At 57.9% G+C, this 21,677-nt stretch overlaps 1 protein-coding gene across 6 annotated transcripts in view; it reads right to left on the bottom strand.

The window, feature by feature from the left end:
- Positions 1–550: 550 nt before the first annotated feature.
- ARNT2 (aryl hydrocarbon receptor nuclear translocator 2) overlaps positions 551–21,677 on the bottom strand; it is a 169,149-nt gene continuing 148,022 nt past the window's right edge. For all 6 annotated transcript variants that reach the window (XM_046653232.1, XM_046653233.1, XM_046653231.1 and 3 more), the window contains 5 exons: positions 19,995–20,094; positions 17,150–17,288; positions 16,341–16,491; positions 6,374–6,510; positions 551–4,839 (listed from right to left, as the gene is read on the bottom strand). In XM_046653232.1, the coding sequence (XP_046509188.1) occupies positions 4,741–4,839; positions 6,374–6,510; positions 16,341–16,491; positions 17,150–17,288; positions 19,995–20,094 (626 nt within the window). In that variant the 3' untranslated portion in view covers positions 551–4,740. The remainder of the gene's footprint in view (positions 4,840–6,373; positions 6,511–16,340; positions 16,492–17,149; positions 17,289–19,994; positions 20,095–21,677) is intronic.

The following is a 21,677-nucleotide window of genomic DNA, read 5'->3' as shown; positions in this document are numbered from 1 at the left end:
AATGATTTTACTCTGCCATTTTGCTAGATTCTAAATGGTCTTCTTTCAACAGAGAAAGATTAGAATTTGTAAGCATTTACCAGAGGTTTGAGCATACTAAAATGCTAACTTAATTTTGAGAGAAGTTAAAAAAGAAAATAATAACCGCGTTTGAAGAGGACAACGTATACAGGGTTTTGGAATGAGACCTGAGATCAAATCCTGCTTCTGCCATTTCCTTCCTGTGTGTTCTTAGAAAAGTCACTTAACTTCTCTGACTTGCAGTTTCTTAATCTATAAATCAGGAATAATAAACACATAGCATAGGTTTGAAATGATTAACAAAAATAGCATTCGCAAACAGCCTTCCAGAGAGCCTTGCCTAACACACCAGCTCAAGAATTACTAGTTTCCTTTTTCATCTTACGTACTAGACCCCCCGACAGGGTCATTTGTCACACTTTCCTGGCTGTGACACAAAACAGTCCTTGGGAAGGAGGCACGCGAGATACAGCCCACACCCCAAGGGCTGGTTCCATGAATTGTTCAATGACAGCGTCTGCCCGGCTAGTCATCGTTCAGAGCAAAGTCAGCTTTATTGTCATGAAATTTTAAAAGGCAGTTACATTAGTTACACATGTACACAACCGACTTAATCACCGTTAGTCATCAACGACATTCAAACACAAATGGTGATTTACCCACAGCACAGTGCACATCCATGAGGAGAAAAGTTAGGAGAGAAAGGATGAAGCGCTCCAACGGTCCCCGGAAGCCGCTCTGTGAAATCTCTCGTTTCTGAAGGAGAACGAGATGGTGGCAGGAAGCAAGCCGCCCTGGCCCAACATAGCCCGCAAGACCTTCGTCTGCACGTCCATGGCCAGTGCCCCACAGGCTGTGGCCAGTGCTCGACCACGAAACCAGCTTTGGCCTGAGACCCAGGTGCACCCACCTATGAGAACTAGCCTGCTCCCTGGCGGGGGCCCCTTCATGTTTCCCAGACCCCAGGCCATTGGGAAAGTGCGGACACGAGGTGGCCCCTGAGCACACAAGACGAGGATCTGGTGGGGAAGGCAGGGGGGTGGACCCTAGCAAGTCAGGCCACAGTGACCTAACGACCGGCCCGTATTTTCTGGTAAAACAAACAACATGTCTATGCTGACTTGTTACTGGCTAGCGCTGTCAGGTCATCCGCTTGGTTCCGCTTGTGTGATGGGTCATATCTGTCAAGGAGCAGGTGGGTGAGTGCTCACGGCCCAGCAGAGCTCATCTGCAGCCCTGGGTGCCAACGTGGGGGAACGGGACCATCAGTCACTTCCCCGGGCCTGCCTCATCTCCGCGCTAAGACCAGAAGGAACGCTGACACTGTCAAGTGTGGCCCGTCTGGGGAACACACGGCCCCTTGATCAGCATGGAAGGTTTAAGCTCCCCGACGGAAGTGCCATCAACTATTAGAATCCTCCCATTATTTGCAACAGGTATCCACGACACAGCAAAAGGGTTGAATTTGATGTGTTGGAAAGCGGAGAAGAATGTGGCTGTTTGGATGGCTCTGTCACTCCCCACCCAAAGCTAAACGCAAGACTAGTGGGAAGCACCATATAGGGTGAATGTTCTAGAACCTTCTTCGCCACTATCATGGTCACTAACCAAGTCCTAGCTGAGCCTCAACGTGGCTGTGTTTCTGTCCTCGCCAGTGGCTCAGGCAGCCACAGCGTGGGAAGCCCTCTGCTTGCTCAGTTTGAGGAGAGCCAGCTAAACTCTAGCGGATGCGATGAGGCGGGATGAGTATGTGAGCCCAGAGCCAAACCCACTCCTACGGGCCTCTCCCCTTCCCAATCCAGCTCCCACTCCACCTCTAGTAGGAGAGGAGTCCAGGCTGGGGCACGGGCTGAAGGACAGGCTGCAACAGGGCCCAGGGCTCTCCGGCCTCCTGGCTGGGCGGGACTGGCATGGGGGGGTCCTCTTCCAACCTGGGATAAATAGATCCTCTAGGGCTTTCATTCTTACTCCAGTTGGTCTCAAAATTCTTTGGGAAGAGAATCCCTTCGGTGTGGGATCCTCCCAGCCTGTTTTCTTATTGGCCACGTGACGGGTTCTGAGAGGGGGACAGAAAAGAGGGAACACTAGTGAGCCCGTCAGATTCGAATCAGAGTCCCTGCTGGTGCTCCTGGGCCAACGCTGGAAGGGACGAGGCCCGGCCTGTCTAGTGATGATGCGCCCCAGGACGTGATGTGCGCTTCCAGCCCCCCAAAAATCCTCGTCTTCCAGGGCTAAGAACTGAGCTGTCCTCACCCCAACCTTTGTTTACGTGAGGGAAGTAACTGAAAGGTCATTGGGAGCAAGGCTCTTCTGTTCCTCTGCGCGTCCTCCTGGCCCAGCACAGACCCGATATGTGGGAGGCCCACAGCCAGCATGTCTACCTAGCACACGTACCTAAGAAAATCACCAAGTTCTTTCCAAAAAACAAAAGGAGAAAACGAACATAAAACCCCCAGAACTTCCACACTCACAGGCTAAAGGCCACGGAAAGCCTGTTTTCACTTACCCGAGAAACCATTCTTTGATCCGAAAGCTGTTTTTGCCCTATTCTTGGAAATAATTATGTCCACTGCCTGGGGCAAGCTCGAGGCTGCAGAGGCAGAGGTGGCCCCAGGGGCAGGGCCGGCCGGGGAGTCCCTTCTGGGTCTGAACTGTGGGCTGTGGGGGTCTCCACCACCAGCCTTTTCCCTGGAAGCACAAAGGCTCCTGAGGGAAAAAGGATGGCACGTGTATGTAAACCCAAGACCCAACCTCCACTATCCACAAAAGGATTGAAGTCGCCCTGCAAACGGACGCCAGGGTTAGTTTACAGTCTAGGAACGGCATCGGTATGCTGCCCAACAACGCTGGATTTTTACAGGGGGAGCATCCTGCGCACGACTGGGCACAAGGAGTCAGACAGACAGGGCTGGCGTTGGCGCAGAGCTTCTAGAGGGTCAGAGCAACGTGCCCTGGCTATGTCCTACCTGTGCGGCTCGCTCTGCACTGGGCAGTCCGGGACCAGCTCCACTGCCCAGGCCCAAGGGGAGGGATCCATGGGGGCTCTGAGACAGGGGCTGAGGACGCCTGCCAGAAGGGGCTCTGGGAGGAACACAGGGCCTTGCTGGGGGTGGGCTCCTCCTGCCCCGAGGAGCCCCGCGTAGCTCATCTCCCCATGGGAGTCACGAGCTGGTGGGACTGTCAGGAAAAGAGGGAACAGAGAGGCTGAGTGAGCCCTGCTTAGTGGGCGAGTGGAGGGGCAAAGCTAAGAAACGACAGGGGACTGATTCTTGAACTAATCTCCTCAAATCGGAGGGAAACACCTCGAGCCAGGGGCCATGGACTCAGAGGTCAGCTGGGCGGAAGTTTCTAGAAGTCAGCTCTTACTCCTGTCTTGAGACTGCCTGAGGAATTCAAGGCCCTGGTGAGTGTGTGACAGAATCAGAACCAGAACCAGACCTGGAACCATGTCTTCTGCCCACACGCCTGCACTCTGCCCCTCCTGGGTCGCCCTTGCTCCTGGTCAGCTGAAGAAGGCAGGCCCGACTGGCCTTAGGGACGGGTTTCACGTCCCGGCTCTGCGGTGGATTCACGCCCACACCATCCCCTGGGCCACTAAGCAGGTGCACCCCCCAGGCTGGTCCTAGGGAGCGAGTCTGCAGGGCACAGAAGTCAGGAGGCTGGGCGTCCTGCCCACCCCCCTCTACAGAAGGGCTCTGTGACCTCAGGGTGGCCTCCCTCAGGCACTGGGTGGGGACGATGGAGCAAGGATGGGCAACAACCAGGAAGAGCTGTTCCTCAGACCCAGTGAGAGAGGGGCGAGTGGTCTCCTGGGGTCTCCCGTAGGAGGGGGGCTGGTTTCTCTCAGAGGAGGACACCTCAATCCACACCGAGGGGCCTGGATCACAGAACTGACCCATTAAAGTGAGCAGGTTCCCAGCCATGACTCTTGGGGACACTGGGGTGTGCCCACTGCTCCCTCCGACCTGTCAGCAGGGCGTCCAGACGGGGGCCAAGCTCCCCCCAGGCAGGGAGCTGCGAGCTTAGGGCGGGGGCTGCAAATCTGGGGCCTCGCTCCTTAGCACCCCAGATCCTAGACACTCACTCAGGCTGCACATGACAGACGTGGGCATGACACCTCCATCAGGACGGGGATGCAGTCACACAGCACAGAGCACACACAGGCCACGGCATTGGGGGCGCACAGCCGGACCTGGCCAAGCTGGAGGCTGGGGGCAGCGTCCACCTCCGCATCCCCATGCTCCTGGTCCCCAGCTCAGGGGACAGGGGCTGTGCACCTTGCCGCCTCTCCTGACCCCCTGACCCCGCCCATCTGCAGACGGTAGAGGCAGAAGGGACTCACTCCAGCCTCCTGGGTGGCCTGGTGCTGATCGGCACTCTGGGCTGTAAGCAGACTTTTTACAGTGAAATCGTCCATCACGAGATTATTCACAACCAGACTTCAAGGACCCAGCAGGCTCAGCTCCCAAGCACGCAGAGAAAATACAATAAACACAGCCGACCCCCAACGTCTACTGGGGCTCCTGGTCAGGGGCCAGGCAGCCGTGGCCGTGGGCGGGAGCTAAGTGACGCTGCACCAAGGGGGACACGGGGGCCGAGGCGCCTTCTGCTGGGGGGTCCTGGCGCCGGGCGGGCGGGGGGAGGGGGACCCGGCGCCCGTGGTTGGCGATGTCACCGCGCGGGTGGCGCTGCCCGGCGGGGGCCTGGCTGTGCCTGCAGCTACTCGGAGAAGGGCGGGAACATGCCCAGGTCGGCAAAGTCTTCGATGTTGTAGTTCCCGGTGCCCTGGGTGGGGTCTCCTGGCATGGGCAGCATGTCCTGCAGGGGAAGGAAAGAAAGCCGTGGGGGAGGCAGCCCACTCTCCCGGCACCGGGCACCCCAGGAGCTCAGCCTGCCCTGCCACCTCGCAGTCATCCCTCTACCGGGCAGCCCAGAAATATGGGGGGCCCCTCAGAGGAACCCGCTAAGGGTCCTCAAATGTCTGAGACCCGGGGAGCTGCTCCTCCCTCAAGCCGTCTCCAGCAGGTCAGCACGACCTCAGGAGGCAGCCCTTGTCTGTGTGAAGCCGAGCCAGGACCCGGGGCCGACGAGAGCCCCGCTGGTGGGGAGAACTCAGCCTGGCAGCGAGCAGTGCACACAGTGATGATCCAAAAGTATGGGAAACGCAGGGTGGGGAGGGGCAGAGGGAGGACGGAGAAGAGGAGGACACCTGCGGGGCATGTCTGCATCGCTCTATCAGGGCGGGGCCAAACTCCTGCCCGGCTAGAACTCGCTTCTCACAAGTCCTTCAAGCTTTCTGCCCTCAGAGTCCTGATCTAGCAAATGGGAGTGGCTTATGTTTCAATCCTCGTGGCAGACCTCCCAAAGTGTGTCCTGTCGAATTCACGGCCCAGGAGACACTCTGGGAGAAAAGGATGCTGTGGACAAATAAGTTTGGGAAATAAGGCATACTTTGTCTCCCCCTTAAAAATTCTCAGTCTGCGTTAGTATCATAAAGGCTCTGAAAAAGTCCCTCAGTCAAGAAACTGAATAACTTTGTTTCACCAGCGTTTCACAAACTTATTTGACCGAGAATTCTTTGTAGCATCGTGACCATTAAGAGCCAGGTTGGGGAATTCTGTCAAATGCGGCTGCCGTGAGGCCCACGGATGGGCCAGGGCGAGCCTCACAGGAGGAGGAAGGGGAGGTCAGGCCAGGGCCTGGGTGAGGCACTTCTTTGTGCCTTTGGGAGGATATGGCCCCTTGGAGACCTGGAGTGACGTCTGGGTTCTAGACCTTGATCTGTGACAATGCTGCTTGACGTGGCGGGAAAGGAGGCTGGGGTGAGGCTGGGGGTCCTGGAGAGCCGCCCCTTGAGAGGAGGGCTACGATGCTAGGAGTCTCAGAAGCCACCCACTTGTGCTTCCTGCCCCTTCCTTGCTCTGCAGGGCAGGCCTGGGGCTCCGGGCGGGACAGAAGCTGCTTCTCCCTCATGCAGGCCTGGCGGGGTGGGCCGAGCACCTGCCGAGGGACAGGCTCGTGCCCCATCTGGAGCATTCCTCCAGCGGGAGCTTGTCTGGTTGAAAGTGGAGCCAAGAAACCCCCCAAGGGGGCGAGTCCTGCTCTGCATGGCTGTGGGCGTGGGCCTGGGGGTGGGCCCGGGACACCCCCCCACCTTGGGGCTGCAAGGCACCTGGCCTCCCCACCCAGCAGCCAGCAGCCCCATCCTGTGGAACCAGAGTGGAGGAGCCGTCACCCCGACCTGCTCGGCTAGGGCTCCGCTCGCGGGTGGGCCAGAGCCGCACAGAGACCGAGGTGAAGAAGCAGAGGAGAGGCAGTGGTACCTCGGGAAGGCGGTGCTCGCTTGATTTACCTGGAACACTTCGGTCTGACCAGGCTGCTGGTGCGAGTGCTGCTCGCCGCTCTGCTGCCCGTGGTGCTGGCTCTGCCACTGCGACCAGACTTCCGACGGCCGCCCCTGGAACTGCCCGCTGCTTTGTCCACTCTCAGCTGGAAGACCCGACGGACAGGACACGGCCTTCAGGAGCCATCCCGAGGCTCCACGAGGCCCGAGAGCCATGGCGGCCCAGGGGGACCATGTGTCTGGGGGCGCCTCCACCCAGAACTGGCCCCATGTGTTCGCCGACCCGATTCCCACACTGACCGGTGGATGATAAGCCAGTTTTGCCCCTGAGAGCCAAGTGGGTGAGAGAGAAATGGGAGCTTCCTGCAGAGTGGCGAGGGGCCTGGGCAGGCAGGGTGGCTCTCCTGGGAGCACATCTGACAGGTGACTGGGGGCTTTAAGCCTCGGAGCCCCCATTGCCCCTCGTGACCGCTAATGGGGCATGTCGGTAGGCTTGGGAACGCCCTGTCCTTGGCAGCATGGATGCGGGCATGAGAAGGGAGGAGCAGTCCTGCCACTCCAGATTCTCCCCACCCCGTCCCCAGCTGCCCTTTACTGGCCCCACTGGACAATGGGTCTCCCCTCCACTGCACTGGCCATGGCCACCCTCACTGCCTTTCCAGTAATTTGGCTGAAGCCACAAATGGCATTCCACAACGTCCTTCCACAAAGGCCAAGAGCCCTTCCTGCCCACGTCATTAGCCAAGGATCCCTCAACACCAGTCGGTTTGGGAGGAAAGGCATCTGGAAGCTGCTCAGACAAGGAGATGGGTCCCTTTGTGGGTTCAGAAAATTCATTCGTAAATGAGAGCAACCTTGCTTCTGTCCACACTTTACAGAGAGGACTCAATGGAAAAAAGAAATAGGAGGAAGCAGCAGAATTTTGTCTACAACATTTTAAAAACTCACCCCAAGAGGATTTGTTTATACCGAGGCTCAGCAAAAGCCCCCAGGACATTTTCTTCTTCTTCCAAAGCATTCAACAACATGCTGGAGGCGACGGGCTCTCTGTCGAGCTCTGGATGGCGGGACAGGCTCTACCTTGCTCTTTGCAACAGCCATGCTGACCACAGGTGACCCCCTGACTCCTGCCCAATCGGTGGGCACTGGGTTAATCTGAGCTAAGGCTAGAGAGTGTTCTGGGAGACTCCCTCTCTTTCACACACATGCCCCTCACACACTGCCTGACACCTAAGGGCTCCCCTCCCGCCTGACACATAAGACTCCCCTCCAGCCACGTCCCCTTCTCCTTCCCTCCAGCCTCCAGCTTCCAACGCCATCCACACACACGGCGTCTTCCTACTTTCCCTCCCTCCTCACCCCTTGCCATCACCCTACAGCCAAGTCTGTGTGTGCAAGCCCAACCCTGCAGGCCGCAAAGACCCCACTCAGTCCCTCCCGGGCACTGACGCTCCTGACCGCCATCTCTCTGGAACTGTTCTGTTGACTTCTAGGACTGCATCTGATTTGGCTCCACGACCTCCCGCACAGCCCGTTCTCCGGTGCCCCCTGGTTCTCTGCACGTCTCTGGCCCTTAGCACGTGCTGAAAGCAGGGCTCTGAGCTAGGCCTTCCCTTTCATCAGCAGACAGGATAGGGCAGCCTGGTCCATCGCCATGAACTGGCTGAGTCACCGACTCCCGGAGCTCCTGCGCTGCCTGGGCTCTGAGCTTGTGTTGTGCATGTGCTGGGAAACAAGACAGTTCCCACCTCAGCGGCTCCCAGCGCGGGTGGGAGAGGGGTTAGGGAGCAGCTCCATAGAGCTGCGAGCTGTCACAGGGGGACGCAGAGCTAGAAGACGCTCCAGAGGGACACATGACCTTGTCATGGCGAGGCAAAAACGCGTCCCAGAGACTTCAGCTGAGACCAGAGGGAGACTAGTTAGTAGTTAACCAGGTTAGTAGTTAACCAGGTGCAGGGCTGGGAGGTGGGGTTGAAGAGCATTCCAGACATAAGGATCAGTCTGCGCAAAGGCTTGGCAGTGAAGAGGGCGTGTCCACCCAGGGACCGGCAGGTGGCTCCCGATGGATGAGACTGGAGCATGACAGGGCCGGAGGGCGAACCAGGGCTCAGGTCCCACACGAAGGGGCAGGTGTCGAGACAACAGAGAACCGCCAAAGGTCTCTAAGCAGAGGCAAGGCACACACGGACCTGACCTGCATGTTTAGAAAGGCCCCTCCCCAGCGGGTGAGCAGACAGGAGGGGAGGGAAGGGGCCCGAGCAGGAGGAGCTGCTGTGGTCATTCTTGCAGGAGAGGACAGCCGCCTGCACCACGGAACCGAGTGAGAGGCGGAGGGCAGACAGATCTGAGATGCTACAGAGAAGGAGGTGCGGGACACGTGGACTGGCGCTGCCTGTGCCAGGGGCGTGCGTGGGGAGAGCAGGGGATGACCGACTCCGCCTCGGGTGGTCTTTACACAGTCCTGGTTTCTCTCCCAAGCTCCAGGGCCCCGTCTCTGTGCCTCGGAGCTGCCTTTAAGTGTCTGAAGGCCCCTGGGCTCCTCACACCTGAACTAGCCCCTCACCTTGGCGTCTGGTCAGAGAGGAAACCCGCGAGTGCCAACTCTTTCCTCAAACTCGCTCCTCACGTCCAGTGCATCTCTGGATGCTGCTGAGACCCCACCCCCCAAACATCGTCTCTCACCCCCCGTCTCCTGCCCTCCGTGCCCACTGCCACCACCAGTGCTCTGAGTCCACCCTGCAGCCAATCTCTCCCAAATAAATCCACAGCCTAATGGTGTCTCTTCCTGAAACAGCATCCACTTCTCAAAACCTACCGCAGCCCAGCGCCGTCTGTGGAGGAGCGTCCACGCTCCTCGGGGCTGGCACACAAGAGACCCTGCAACCCGGTTTCTCCTTTTCAGACCTCGTCTCCCACCTCTTTCCTCTGTAACCCCGGCTGCTCGTACCCTGGCCACACAATGACAGCTGGGCTTTCCCCAAACACCAGCGGCCGTCACAGCTCTGTGCTATTGCATGTGTGTTCCTTCTGCAACGTCTGTCCTTCACCGTCTCTGCGCCCGGAGGATCCTACTCATGTTCAAAGCCCTCTCGCATGTGGCCTTGCACGACCGTCTCTCTGTTCCTGTTTCTTCTCTGCTGGCCTGTGGCACCTGCGTCATCTCCTACGACAGTGCCCATCATGCTCTACAGACTTGCCCCCCAGGTCCTGAGCAACTGACGGCCAGGGACCATATCTGCGTCTACCCCAGGCTCTACTGAGCACAGTGCTTGGGATGAAGGAGGCTTCCAGAAGTATTTGCTGAAGGGAAGAATAAAGGAAGGAACGGAGGAAGGGAAAGAGGGGGGTAAGAAGGATGAAGCATGAACGGTCCATAAGCTTTAATTTCTATTCCCATCCGAGGCTTCCTGGGATAGTCGGCTTGTGATGAAACAAACGCACATTCTCTCCTCAGTCCTCCTCAGTGACAGCCAGAGACAGGGTGGGGCGGACGGGGCTGAGGACCAGAGGAAGATCAGCTCTCTATTTGTGTCTGTGTGATTCTATTAATTACAGACACACGACAGCAGGATAAAAACTCCTAAACTTCTAGGAAGGGAAGTGCTCCTCTTAAATGTTTGCATTAGGAAAAAATCAATTACTGGGTTGCCTTAGAAATGGCACAAGCTACTTAAGGAAGGAGGGGAAGGACTTAGCATTTCTGGAGTGCTGATTACGTGCTAGGCATCGCGCTGGGTACTTTCTGTACATTATCTCATTTCCTCTTCCCTCTGACTCGAAGAGATGGATCCATTTTCCACATTTTTCAGATAAGAAAACTGGGGCTTGAAGATGTCAAGAAATTTGCCCAACTCCTTTAGCCTGTAAGCGAGCCACGTTTGAACCTAGCTCTTTCTGACACTGAAGCTCACGGGCATTCATTTCGTAAATACGAGGTTTATGTTGATCCCTACTATGTACCTGACACTGAGCAGTGCGTGGGGGACACAGTGGCGATCAAGACGGGCCCAGTTCATTGAGAAAGACAGGTGAGTAACTGGATAATTAGAAGCGCTAAGAGTGCTCATAAGGGAGCACAGGTGGCTCAGGAGGACACGGAGCAGGACCCAACGCAGCCCGAGTCTTCCTAGAGGGGTCACAGGCAAAGCCACCATCCACAGAGTGAGTTCACAGCCGTGTGACGGAGAGTGAAAGGGGAAGGCTCTCCTTTTAGCTCTGCTACTAAATCCATTGGTGACCTCTCTAAATAATGCGCAGTAACTACGACAGAACCTCTCCAGGATGACAGAGTGTCATGGGGCCTAAGCCTAACCCTTGGCCCAACTGTCCTGCGCTGCAGACGGATGGTGGACAGGGGACACACACGGGCTGCCCCCAAGATGCACCCATGAGCTTCTTTGTGGAAAAAGCCCCAGTGGTCACCAACATCCTTACTGTTCCCACAGCCACGTGTACGGCTACAAACTGTGAGCTGGGCTCCAGCCACGCTGTGCTTCCTCTGTTCGTTGGCTTCCTGAGCAAAGTCAAGGTTGCAACAGCCCTGGCTGGATGCACCGACCACCTGCCAGCCCAGGGGCCCAAACAGAATGTGCTCTGGGCTGCCACCACCTGGGCCAGTGGCGTGGGCGGGCTTTTGTCTCGAGGAGCTTGTGGATTCCTGGGTTGCAGAGGCAAGGGAACGACATCTTCTTTTCAAACAAATTTTTTTTCTTGGCGCTCAATGCTGTAATTTCACTCCTGCTAAATGACATTTTTCCTCATGAGAGTCATCAGACTCAGAAATTTCCCTGAGCTTCAAGGCTCATTGGAAGTCCTGCTCAGAGGTCCTGTGTGGTCCGGTTTGGCTCAGTGGTTCTCAGCCAGAGGTGTCTGTGCCCCCAGGCGACACTTGGCTATGTCTGGAGACAATTCTCAAGGTCACAAAGGGAGGATTGCCAGTGTGGGGGGGCGGGTCAGGGAGCCCACTAAATGCCCACAAAAACAGGATGGCCCCACAACAAAGAATTATCTGGCCCAAAATGTTGGCAGCGGCAAGGCTGAGAAACACGGCTGGTCAAGTCGGCCAAGAGCTGACGGGGCGGCTGATTCTCAGAAACGCCTTCGAGGCAGAGGACACCATGCACTTCTCACCCAAGAACACACACCACAAGGACCCCTCATTTCCCATCATTTCTGGCTAAGACCTCGTCTTTCCATCACTAACTAGTAGGCATGGGAAGGGCTATAATGCCCTAAAATTCGCTGGTAGGAAGGCACAGGGCTGAGTTTGGGGCAGGAGCTGGGAGCTGAGGAGCATGGTGTCTGGAAACTTCTCAGGTGGCTGAAACACTGTTACCTGCTGGGCCAGGCAGGGCAGGCCATGATGGACATGGCCTGTCAAGGAAGGGAAATGATGTGCGGGAAGTGTGTCTTGAGCTTTGTGAAAGATGCTCGTCCTCAGAGCGGTCAGTGTCGTCTGCAGTGAGCTGATCTGATCTGCGTTGCCTGGCTGTGACTCGCAACAGGTGCGAATGAAACACTCTGGGCGCGTCTTCCTAAACAGAGGAGCACACGGTGACCAAGAAGCCACGGGCGCTGTGAGTGTGCCGGCCGAGTCATTTTATCCAGGAGCATGCCGAGGAGACAGCAGTTAATGCAGACCCAGCACTGCGGGGGCAGGCACCATGCTCAGAGCGAGCCCGGGCACGGGGGCCTGACCTGCCATAGCAGCGTGGAGGCCCCGTCACCCAGCACCCTTGTGTGCATTTCTCCAAGAAGCATGTTGGTATCGGCAAGCAGAGGCTGGTGGTCACTGAAACAGAAACTGACCAATTTTGGGATTGAGGTCGTATAAATCTCAGCCAGTTATCAACTTATCGCCTCGCAGCTCCCAGGCCACCCTTCTCTGCCCCGCTTTGGGACACGGGAGCTGGACCTGTGAATGTTCCTCCTCTCCTGGCTGGTGCAAGGTCAGCTTCATCCACAGAGGGTGCTGGGGACACGAGACAGGCCGCGGAGGACGTGGTTCTCCTCCGGGTCAGGGTTCTCCCTCCACAGTGTGTCCACCAGCTGCAGGCAGGGGCCCGGCCAGCAGTCTCCCTCAAACTCTCCATGGCCTGTCCCGTGGTTCCTGGGACGGTTCCTGGTCCACCTGCGCCCTCTAGCTGGCAGCTGCTTCCACTGACCGCCGGCAGCCCACAGCCTCGGGCCAGATTGTCCACCACCGCAGGTCCTGCGTCTGCGGCAAACACTCCTCCGACAACTGACCTCAGGCTTTGTGGGGGGGCCTTTTCCTCCAGGTCCTTAGCTCCTTCCTCGTCCACTTCCCTCAGCCTTCGAGCTGGAAGCCGATGCCCACTTTGCTATTCCTGTCTTCCTCAGGGTCCTCTTTTACCACCTTTCATCAGTTACAAAATCTTTGTATTGAATGTTCCCTGTTCAGACTGCTGCTGTGGTTTCTGCATCCTGCCCGGACCCCGACTGACACACCTTTCCCGCCCAGCTCGTTACGGGAACGACCGCTTAGACGTGTCCCTGCTTCCAGGAATGCACTGGGTGGGTTTCCAGTTGTGCGTCTGGATGCTGCATTTCAAGCGACTAGGTTTTACTGTGATGGAAACTGAAACTAAGACTGGAAACACAAATGCGATGGTAGCATATTTCGAGATAACTCAACAGACCTGACGTGGGAGAAACGCCTTGGACTGACCCCTGGAGGCCCCTGGAACAGATCAACACGGGCTCCCAGGAGGGCTGGGACCAGGAAGGGCCGCTGTCTCACTCCGCGTGTGAACTCAGCGCACGATGCTGCCCTGAGGAGTCCCGCTGAGGGAGTAGCGCTGTTCCAAAGTGGCCTGTCACGCTTCCCTCCCCTTGACGGCAGCCGCTTGGCCGTCAGTGGGTGATGGTCAGCAAGTCCGCTTGGCAGGCATTCCCAACCCACCCCACTCCAGCCAGTGAGAAGGAGGTGGCAGGATCGACTTTGCAACCTCTCTGGGTTGAGGGGTGAAGCCAAGGACAACTAGCTGAGGGGTTGTCCTGGGGGTGCTGCCATGCGTGTAGCCCTCAGGCCCCACCAACAGGCCCCAGGCCCAGCTGTGTCGCCCACACCCTCTGAGAGCCCCTGGGAAGCCACTCGGATCTGCACACTCGGATCTGCACACTCGGGGCCAGGGTGTGTGTCCCCTGCAAATGTAAATGCTGCCAGGTGTTTTAATGGTTTGATGTTTATTTAACAGTTAATGAGACTGACTGTTAATGGAGCCGGCTCTGCCCCTTCTCCACTCACCCGTTCTCCTGTGCCCTCTCCCCTGCACCCCTTCCCACTGCACTCCACTCCGGAACACCCACCGTTGTCAATAAACTGCCCCTCAGGTCCTCTTCCTAACCGCCACCCTCTTCCCTCCCACCTTCACCAACGCCCGCCCCTCCCTCCACCAGGACGCCACCTCCTTGAAGCCCTCTGGAGCTGAAGATGCTTGTTTTATCCACAGATCCCATGGCCCACCCTACTCTCTGGCCCTCCACGCGGCTGTTCTCCACCGTGATGTGAAACGTGCCCCGTCTGCCTGTGCGGTGGCCATCCTGGGGGCTCCTCATCACAGACGATGCTGACACCATGCCCTCGAGGTCGTCCTCCCATCCTGGCCCGAGCCTCCATTCCCGCTCGCTCCTCCTCCGCTTTCTGTCCCCACTTCCTCGCCTGCTCCCGCCTCCACCGTCTGGCTCCCAAAGGCACGCCACCAGCATCCTGTTCTACTATACTTCTGCGTCGAGCTCCATGAACAAGACAGAGGCCACGGGAAGCCTCTCAGTTCCCCTCTGTGTCCACTTACACTCTCCTCCTTGCACTCATTGAAGGCTTCCTGCCCCTTCTCCTTACTAGAAACCACGGAACCTCTGCGGGGCCGTCCAGCTCCCGCTTAATCCTAAGACGCCCTGAGTGATAGACTAGAAGACGGTAAGTATGGAGGCGCGGATGAGAGCACAGACCCCAGGGGCACCGCCCGGGTTCCAATCTGGCTCCACAGGTGACTCTGTGGCTTCCCAGCTGTGAGGCCGCGGGCAGCTCTCCGGCCTCACTGTGCCTCCATCCGTTTATCTGTGAAATGGGAATAATCATGGTATCTCCAGCTCAGTGCTATCGCGAGCAGTAAGTGAACTCAAATGTGTGAGATGCTAAGCACACAGTAAGCACCCAGTGAGTCAGCTGCTGTCATCGTCATCATCATCATCGTCATCATCATGATCATCATCATCATCATTGTCAAGTGTTGGATAGCTCGAAGGCAGCTGTACAAATGGCTGCTGAGCCTGGGGCCCCATTCGTGTGACCCTGTCCTGGGTCATTGAGCTGTGTGGTGGCCTCTGTCCCTCCTGTGTCCCATGTCTACTTATATTCAGAGCCTGGCACTTGCTAAGTCTCCACTTAGCTCAAGGACCTAGACTGTTGGGGCAGGAGAGTGGCCTGTGCACTTTTTCGTCATGGCCACACGAGATGCTCCCGGCCTCACCAGGCTGGGTGCCAGCTCCTGGACGCCTCTCCTGACCACGCTACGCTCAAGGACCTCTGCCTTCAGTGACCTGTGCTGCCATGTCTCTGTCCCATCGTCTCCCCTGCCTCAGGCTCTGCCAGGGATCTTCCCTGGGTCAGGACCCCGTCTCCTCCCCTCATTCCCAGGGCTCAGCACGGGGCCTCAGGAAGGCTCGGTGGAGATGGGGCCTCCTGCCCTGGGGAGGACGGGGTACCCACTACCTCCAGTCTGCAAAGGCCTGTCTTCAGGGGGAGGCAGGGGTCTGTCCAGGCCCAGGGAGGACGCTGGATGTGGAGACAGAGAGGGCAGCTCTGCGGGGAGTCAGAGGCCTCTGACCTCAGGCTGGTTTCCGAGTTGAGCTCTTGTCTGGGCCCGAAAGCAGCTGCCACGGGGCTTCCCCTTCCTCAAACGGGGCCTCTGCTCCAAACTCAGTTTCCCTGAATGGTCTGGCAAGGACATCTGAAGGCTGAACACATGCACCTGCTACAGGTGAACGAGATCAACGCTGGAGGGACAGACGGGTCCAGAAGGGAGGGAGAGAGCGGGATTGGGAAATGCTGGGGTCCCCGCGAGTGGAGGGGGCAGAAGTGCTGCTGTTAGTGGTGGTGGAGGAGGGGGCGGGAGCGGCCGACAGCTCCAGGCTCTGGGCTAGGGAATGGCTCAGCAGAGAGCTTAAATGGAAGTATTTAATGTGCCGAATGGAAATTTGGATGTTTGGGCTCAGCCTCAGGCTCACCCACGAAGGTCCACTCTGCAGAGAAGCGCCCGCGAGCCACACTACGGACATTACCCGCTGACAGCACTGCGAGAAGACGCGCACCAGCTCAGGCTTCTTACAGTATCGGGGGCCACTTACCAGCCCCTCCTTATGTGAGATGGAGCCCTGGCCCTTGAGATGCTGACAGGTTCATTTAACCCATGCCAAGTGAGCAAGCCAGGCTTCTGGGAATTGCCCCAGGGGTCGGTTACGTAATCCTTTACGGCCTGAGGTTTCGTTAAGAAAGCTAGGAGAGATGTTCCCACAGGGGCTGGTCTCCCTCTTTTAATATGAAAAAGAGGGAGAACTTTACAGTGTTTATTATTTACACAATTCACTTATACAACTGATCATCCCTACAACTGTCTTCTAGTTTTTTGAAACAAGACTAGAGGGTTTTTGACTTGAGGGACCTGAAAGTCCTTGCTGAGGGCCGTAAAGGGTTAGAATAGCATTTAACTGACATCAGCGCACAGGAATACAGTCCCAGGGTCCTGAAAATGATCAAGTCATTCCACAGAGCCAAGGTCTACGCAGCCAGTCTCTTAGGAACACCACTGGTCTTCTCAGAGCCAGAAGAGGCACTTGGAAACCTCCAGACTTTGTCCCAGGATTCTGGGAGCTTGGGGTTCAGCCCCCGACTCAGGATGGTCAGACAGCATTTCTGTGGCTCCCCCAGGAATTCCTTCCCTGATTCCCCACCTACCGAACCCTGGAGTCCTGTTGGCCAGACCGGAGTAGGCGTTCCCGCTGGGCGAGGAGGTAGCTGGGCTGGAGAGAGGACTGTAGGAGGAGGGGTCTGCCGGGTAGGTGTGGCTCGTTCCAATCCCAAAGGGAGATGACTGAGTCTTGCTGGACTGAGAGGGGATAAAGCAAAGACCGGAAGCATCACCAGCAGGTCCCACCCCCTCCCTAGGCTGGTCACTGCCACCCACAGGTACAGCAGGCTGGGCAGCATCTCCTCTGGGCTGACCATGACTCCCTGGGGCCCTCTGGGCAGCTGGGCACAAGGCATGAGTCAGGCCAACACGTGCGGGCCCAGAAACTGCAGGACTCGGGTCCTGGGCCTTTGGGACAGGTCTGGCTGAAGTTACCCCCAGGCTACAATGATCTGGGTCCTCCGGCTTCCAGTCGCGGGGTCCTTGGCCCTGTGACTACCCAGAACTCCCTCAGCCCAACATGCTCACAGTGACCCCAGCAGCTTGGTGTCCCCACCCGCTCCTGGGTGGGGCAGCCAGAGCTCCAGAGTGGCGAGGGGCTCATTCCTGATGGGGGGGACGCCCTGCGTGCCTGCCCCTCCCCCCAGCTCCGCCAGGCCATGGCTGCACGGAGAGAAGGCTGCTATTGGGGACCCAGCCCTCAAAGTGCCCTTGGGGTGGCCGGGGCTCCTGGGCGCCCAGCTGTTATTGGGGAGGTCAGCTCCAGCCCAGGGCACTGACTAGCCCTCAGAGCCACATCCAGGGTACTCTGCTCCCTCTTGTTACCGGGGGGTAGTGCCCTCACCGACGCCCATACCTGTCCGGGAAAGGGTGGCCGACTCCCCGTCCATGCCACCTGACCCTGGTTTAGCTGCCGAGAGATCTGGGACATGTTCTGGCCGGTTGAAGAGGAGGACTGGATGTCATTCACTCCAGGCACGTGGACCACGGAAGAGCTAGGAGAGAGGAAGACGCACTTGTCGTGAGAGACGCAGGCGCCCTGCCCGCCATGCGCCGCCCTGGGCCCCTCCCGGCTTCCACTCACTCGCCCTCCAGTGCAGCAGGTCATTGGACAAGAGGGCCATGCGTGGCGAGCCCCTGTTTTCCTCCCGTCCCCTCAGGGCTCCCTCTGTCCACACTGTGTGGCCCTGCCTCTTCCTCCCCACAGGGCCTCCCGCACTCTCCTCTCAGCCCTAAACCCACCCTGTGTCTCTGGCTCCAAGCAGATGAATCCCAGGAAAAGAGAAGCTTCTTAGGGGGACACCTGTCTCTGTTGACCGCTCCTCTGTGCTCTGGGTAATTTGTTCCTTTGGGCCCTGCAGGGCTTAAGGACTCTGGAAGCAGGCCGTGGGCTGCCAGGCCATTTGTTTTAAACAGAAAGAAGTGCCCGTCAATGGAAGCCTGCTGGACGGGACCAGTCCTCTGCCCGGAGCACAAGTGGTTGACCTCTTTTGCCCCTGCCCACTCATCTTCAATTTGACTCAAGTCTTTTTTCTTGTTGTTATATCAATTTCTGTTTTTTTGCTGAGGAAGATTGGCCCTGAGCTAACATCTGCGCCAACCTTCCTCCACTTTATATTTGCATCACTGTCACAGCGTGGCTGACAAATGGTAGAGATCTGAACCTGTGAACCCAGGAGCCACAGTGGAGTGCGTGAACTTCACCACCACACCACGGGCCAGCCCTCAACAAGTCTTTACTAGGCACTGGCTGCCAGCGTCCACACGCTCCCTACTTGTCCTTCCGCGGCTCCACCTCTGACCGCTGCCTCTGCTCCGAGGCACTTTTTCCCTGAGGTTTTCCAGCTGTGCCGAGTGTACCACGAGCTCATGGAAGGCAGGAAGAGGGGTAGACATCACTGCGTTCCAGGCCCTTCCTCCCGCCTCCTGGGACCAGCCCGGCACATGGACCATCCCAGCACAGGGTGCAGCGCTGGGCGCCCTGGAGTGAATCGAGTGGAGAGAAATGGGGCTCAGCACAGACGCCTTGGGGAGGGCATCTTCAGCCAGGTTTGAAGAAAGGCAGTTTATAGATGCATAGAAATGACCGGGGACGATTTGACCCGTTGTACTGTGATATTTCTTTGACGCTATCTGGTTCCTCGTAAGACAAACAGGACCCAAGAATGTCCAGACATTCGTGCACCAACTGTTGTCAAAGGGGGACGTCCTTCCCATCTTCCTGGACCACCTCCTCCCCTAACACAGGGCTCGCTTCTCATTCTCCTTCCTGACGAACGGACGACCTCAGGGGGCCCTGTCTGACCACAGATCTCCGCGGGGCCTCTTCCCTGCCCCTCGGCGCCCTCCCAGAGCACCGACTGACGAGAGCTGGCTATGGCGTTGCTGGCCCTGGGAACGGCGCCCGGGCTGAAAGGCAGGGCCTTCTTGGGGCTGGGGCAGCCTCTGCACCCAGCCCTCCCCAGGGGCCTCAGGGCAGAGAGGCAGGGGCCAAGGCCAGGGACCATGGGATGCGGTGAGGACACACTGAGGGATGCACAGTAATGCCCTCCGCTAGGGGCTCAGGGCGACCTGTGACCGTCACTCACCTGACACCCCTTCCCACTCCAACCAGCTCAGCCCCTTTGGATTTACAGGAAATCCTGCCCATTCCACAGGCTTAAGGCCACACAGGCATCCTTTCATTCATTCATTCATTCATTCATGCTGGGGACTAGTACTGAGCGAGCACCTTCTGTATGCCAGGCTCCCCACATCGGCTGGTGTCCTCCTCCGACTCCATCCCCTCCCCGCACAGCCAGCCACGCACAAGCTGTCTTTCCTTCTCCGTAACTGGCCCCCACCCCACCTCACTATTCTCCTACAACAGCCTCCCCAGGCTCAGCATCTCCAGCTGGACCGTCTGTCCTCCGTGCCCACCTGCAGCCTCACTCCTCCACTCCTGCCACCTAACTCTCTCCAGGACCCCATTGCCTCAGCCCCTCTTCTCCCACAAGCCATGAGTGACGAAGTCTGATCCTCAGTGTGGCATTCAAGGCCCTCCCAGTCTCGGCCTCTGTTTCTCCCAGACCTGAAGCCTCCCGCATCGCTCCTGCCTCCTGGCTTTGCCAGCACGTTCTGCTCGTTCTTCCCGTCTACGGTCCGGTTTCCCAGCAGCCCTGGAGCCAGGCTTATCTCTGGTGGTGGCGACAGGGCTTCCCCAGTGACCTAAAAGAGGACCCTGATGCTAAGAGCCAGGCCTGGGGCAGGTGGACACCCTGAGTGGTCGTTTAGGCTGAGACCCCAGACACGATGGGATGAGCCATCCTCTCTTCCTTGGAGCTGGCTGTGGCCTCTGGGGGCCCAGGGACAGGGCACTTCCTGCCACCTTGTCAGGTGTCCATCCCAGTGCTGGCTTGTGGCTAACTCATTGCCTTCTCCTCTGCAGGCAGCGCTACAGAGCACAGTGGCCAGCCGGTGCCCTTCTCATCTGAGAAAGAGGGACCACCGCCACCCATCCACGGCAACTTGCCGAGGGCTCAAGGGCAGAACCACAATCCCCAGCTGGCCCGGGCCTGTAGAACAGGGACCACTCCCCGATGTCTGCAGTATTTGCTGCACACGCACCTGAGCTCTGAGACCCTGGGCTTCCCCGGGGAGGGGCCTCTGCCCGTGCCTCCACCCCTCCCTCCCCCGCCCCCACCCCCACCCCCCGCACGTACCTGAAGGCCTTCCCCGAGTGACCTGGGGGGAAGGGGCTTCCTTGGGAGTAGATCTGCTGGGTTCCTGCCGCCGAGGCTGAGCTCATCATCTTCTTCTCCGCTGGGAAAACCAGAGCAAGGGTCACCTGAGAGGGTGCCTGCCCTCCAGACCACGGGGCAGGCGGCCTCGAGAACAGGCACGGGGTGGGTGGAGGCGAGTAGGAGGGCACACTCTTGGGGCAGCCCATCCACATGCAGCCTACTGCGCCCTGGCCTCTGTGCCCCCGTGTTCCAGGACGTCACTCAGGCTGTGCTCTGAGCCCGGGCTGGGCCACAAGCCGCCCGAAGACAGTTGGGAAGACGAAAAGAGCTAACCAAAGTTCTTCCCCAGACGCTATTTTACGGATTCCTTTCTCCCCCATGGGCTGGAGATGAAACACCTTGTCTTATGTGCGAGGAAGCAGAGAGCAATGGCTGAGAGGACAGGCTCCCGCACGCAGCTCCCTGGGCTTGAACCCCAGCTCCGCCTTACTTATCAGGGGTGTGCCTTGGGCACGTTATTAAACCTCCTCCTGCCTCAGTTTCCCCAAATGGAAGACGGTGATAACAATAGGGCGGCGGTGGGAATTCACTGAGTTAACGTAAGTGACGTGCTTAGAACAGTGCCTGATAACAGAGCAAACAGCATCTAAACGTCTGCGATCATTTGTTAGAGTGTGAAAACCGAGGCTCAGCTCGTCTGAGGGCGTGAGCCGTCAAAGGAGGGCCCAGGGCCTGAATCCAAGCCCAGTGCTCCGCTCAGCCTGTTGCCCCAGAACTCTACCCACGGCCCTGTCCTTGCTCAGCAGGTGCTGAAATGGCCCACAGACCGGGGAACCTGGGGCGGCCCCAGACCTGTGTTTCTCGACCTTCCACAAGGCTTCTTTTGGGAGGCTGAGCTCCTCATGCAAGCGAGGACACCCAGGCCCAGCCCGGAGGTGTAATAATTGACGCTCTTCTGCCCCCACTGAATGGTCAGTAGAAAACTCGACTCTACACTCTCACCCACAGAGGCTGGGAGGAATGGGCTCAAATCCCAGCCGGGTTGTTTGGATCTCACGTGAGCAAGACGGTGCTCTCTGTGGTGGTCTGAGAAACAGGACTGGGGAGGGGAGAGCTCTCACCGCCCCCGGAATTGAGGTGCCAGGCTCTCCGAAGCACCCTCCCATTTCCCCAGAATCTCAAAATGCCTACACTTCTTATTCCTACCATCCCTAACATCCCCGCCCACAACTAGATCCTGGAGCAAAGAAAACAAACGTTAGTTACGTGGCCATTATTTTGTGAGCAGACAGACCCCACATCTGCACCTGTCTCTGGCTTGATGGTGGGAGGATGGGTGGAGGGGTGGGGCCCCACTCGGTGGGCAAAGGCAGTGATGGACTCTCAGGCTCGTGGGCTTGGGGCCAAGATAGCATGTGCCGAATTTCCCACGTGTGTAGACAACCTCAGTGACATGTTAATAGACCAGGGGCACTGAGCAGTCTTTCTGGTCCCTTTTCTTTTTGCTGCAGTGGCGGGCTGCCCGTAGGAAATCCTCACAGGATGGAAGAAGCTCAGACACTTGGGTGTGTATTTCTAACCCAACCATAGGGCCTTGGATCTTGGGGAGAAAGAGAGATGAGGCTAGAAGTTGCAGGAGTGAGCGGCTTCTCTTGAATACAG

The sequence above is a fragment of the Equus quagga genome, chromosome 2 (genome assembly GCF_021613505.1).
Source record: "Equus quagga isolate Etosha38 chromosome 2, UCLA_HA_Equagga_1.0, whole genome shotgun sequence".
In the NCBI taxonomy this organism is placed as follows: domain Eukaryota; kingdom Metazoa; phylum Chordata; class Mammalia; order Perissodactyla; family Equidae; genus Equus; species Equus quagga.
This window is presented reverse-complemented; position numbering and strand designations above follow the sequence as displayed.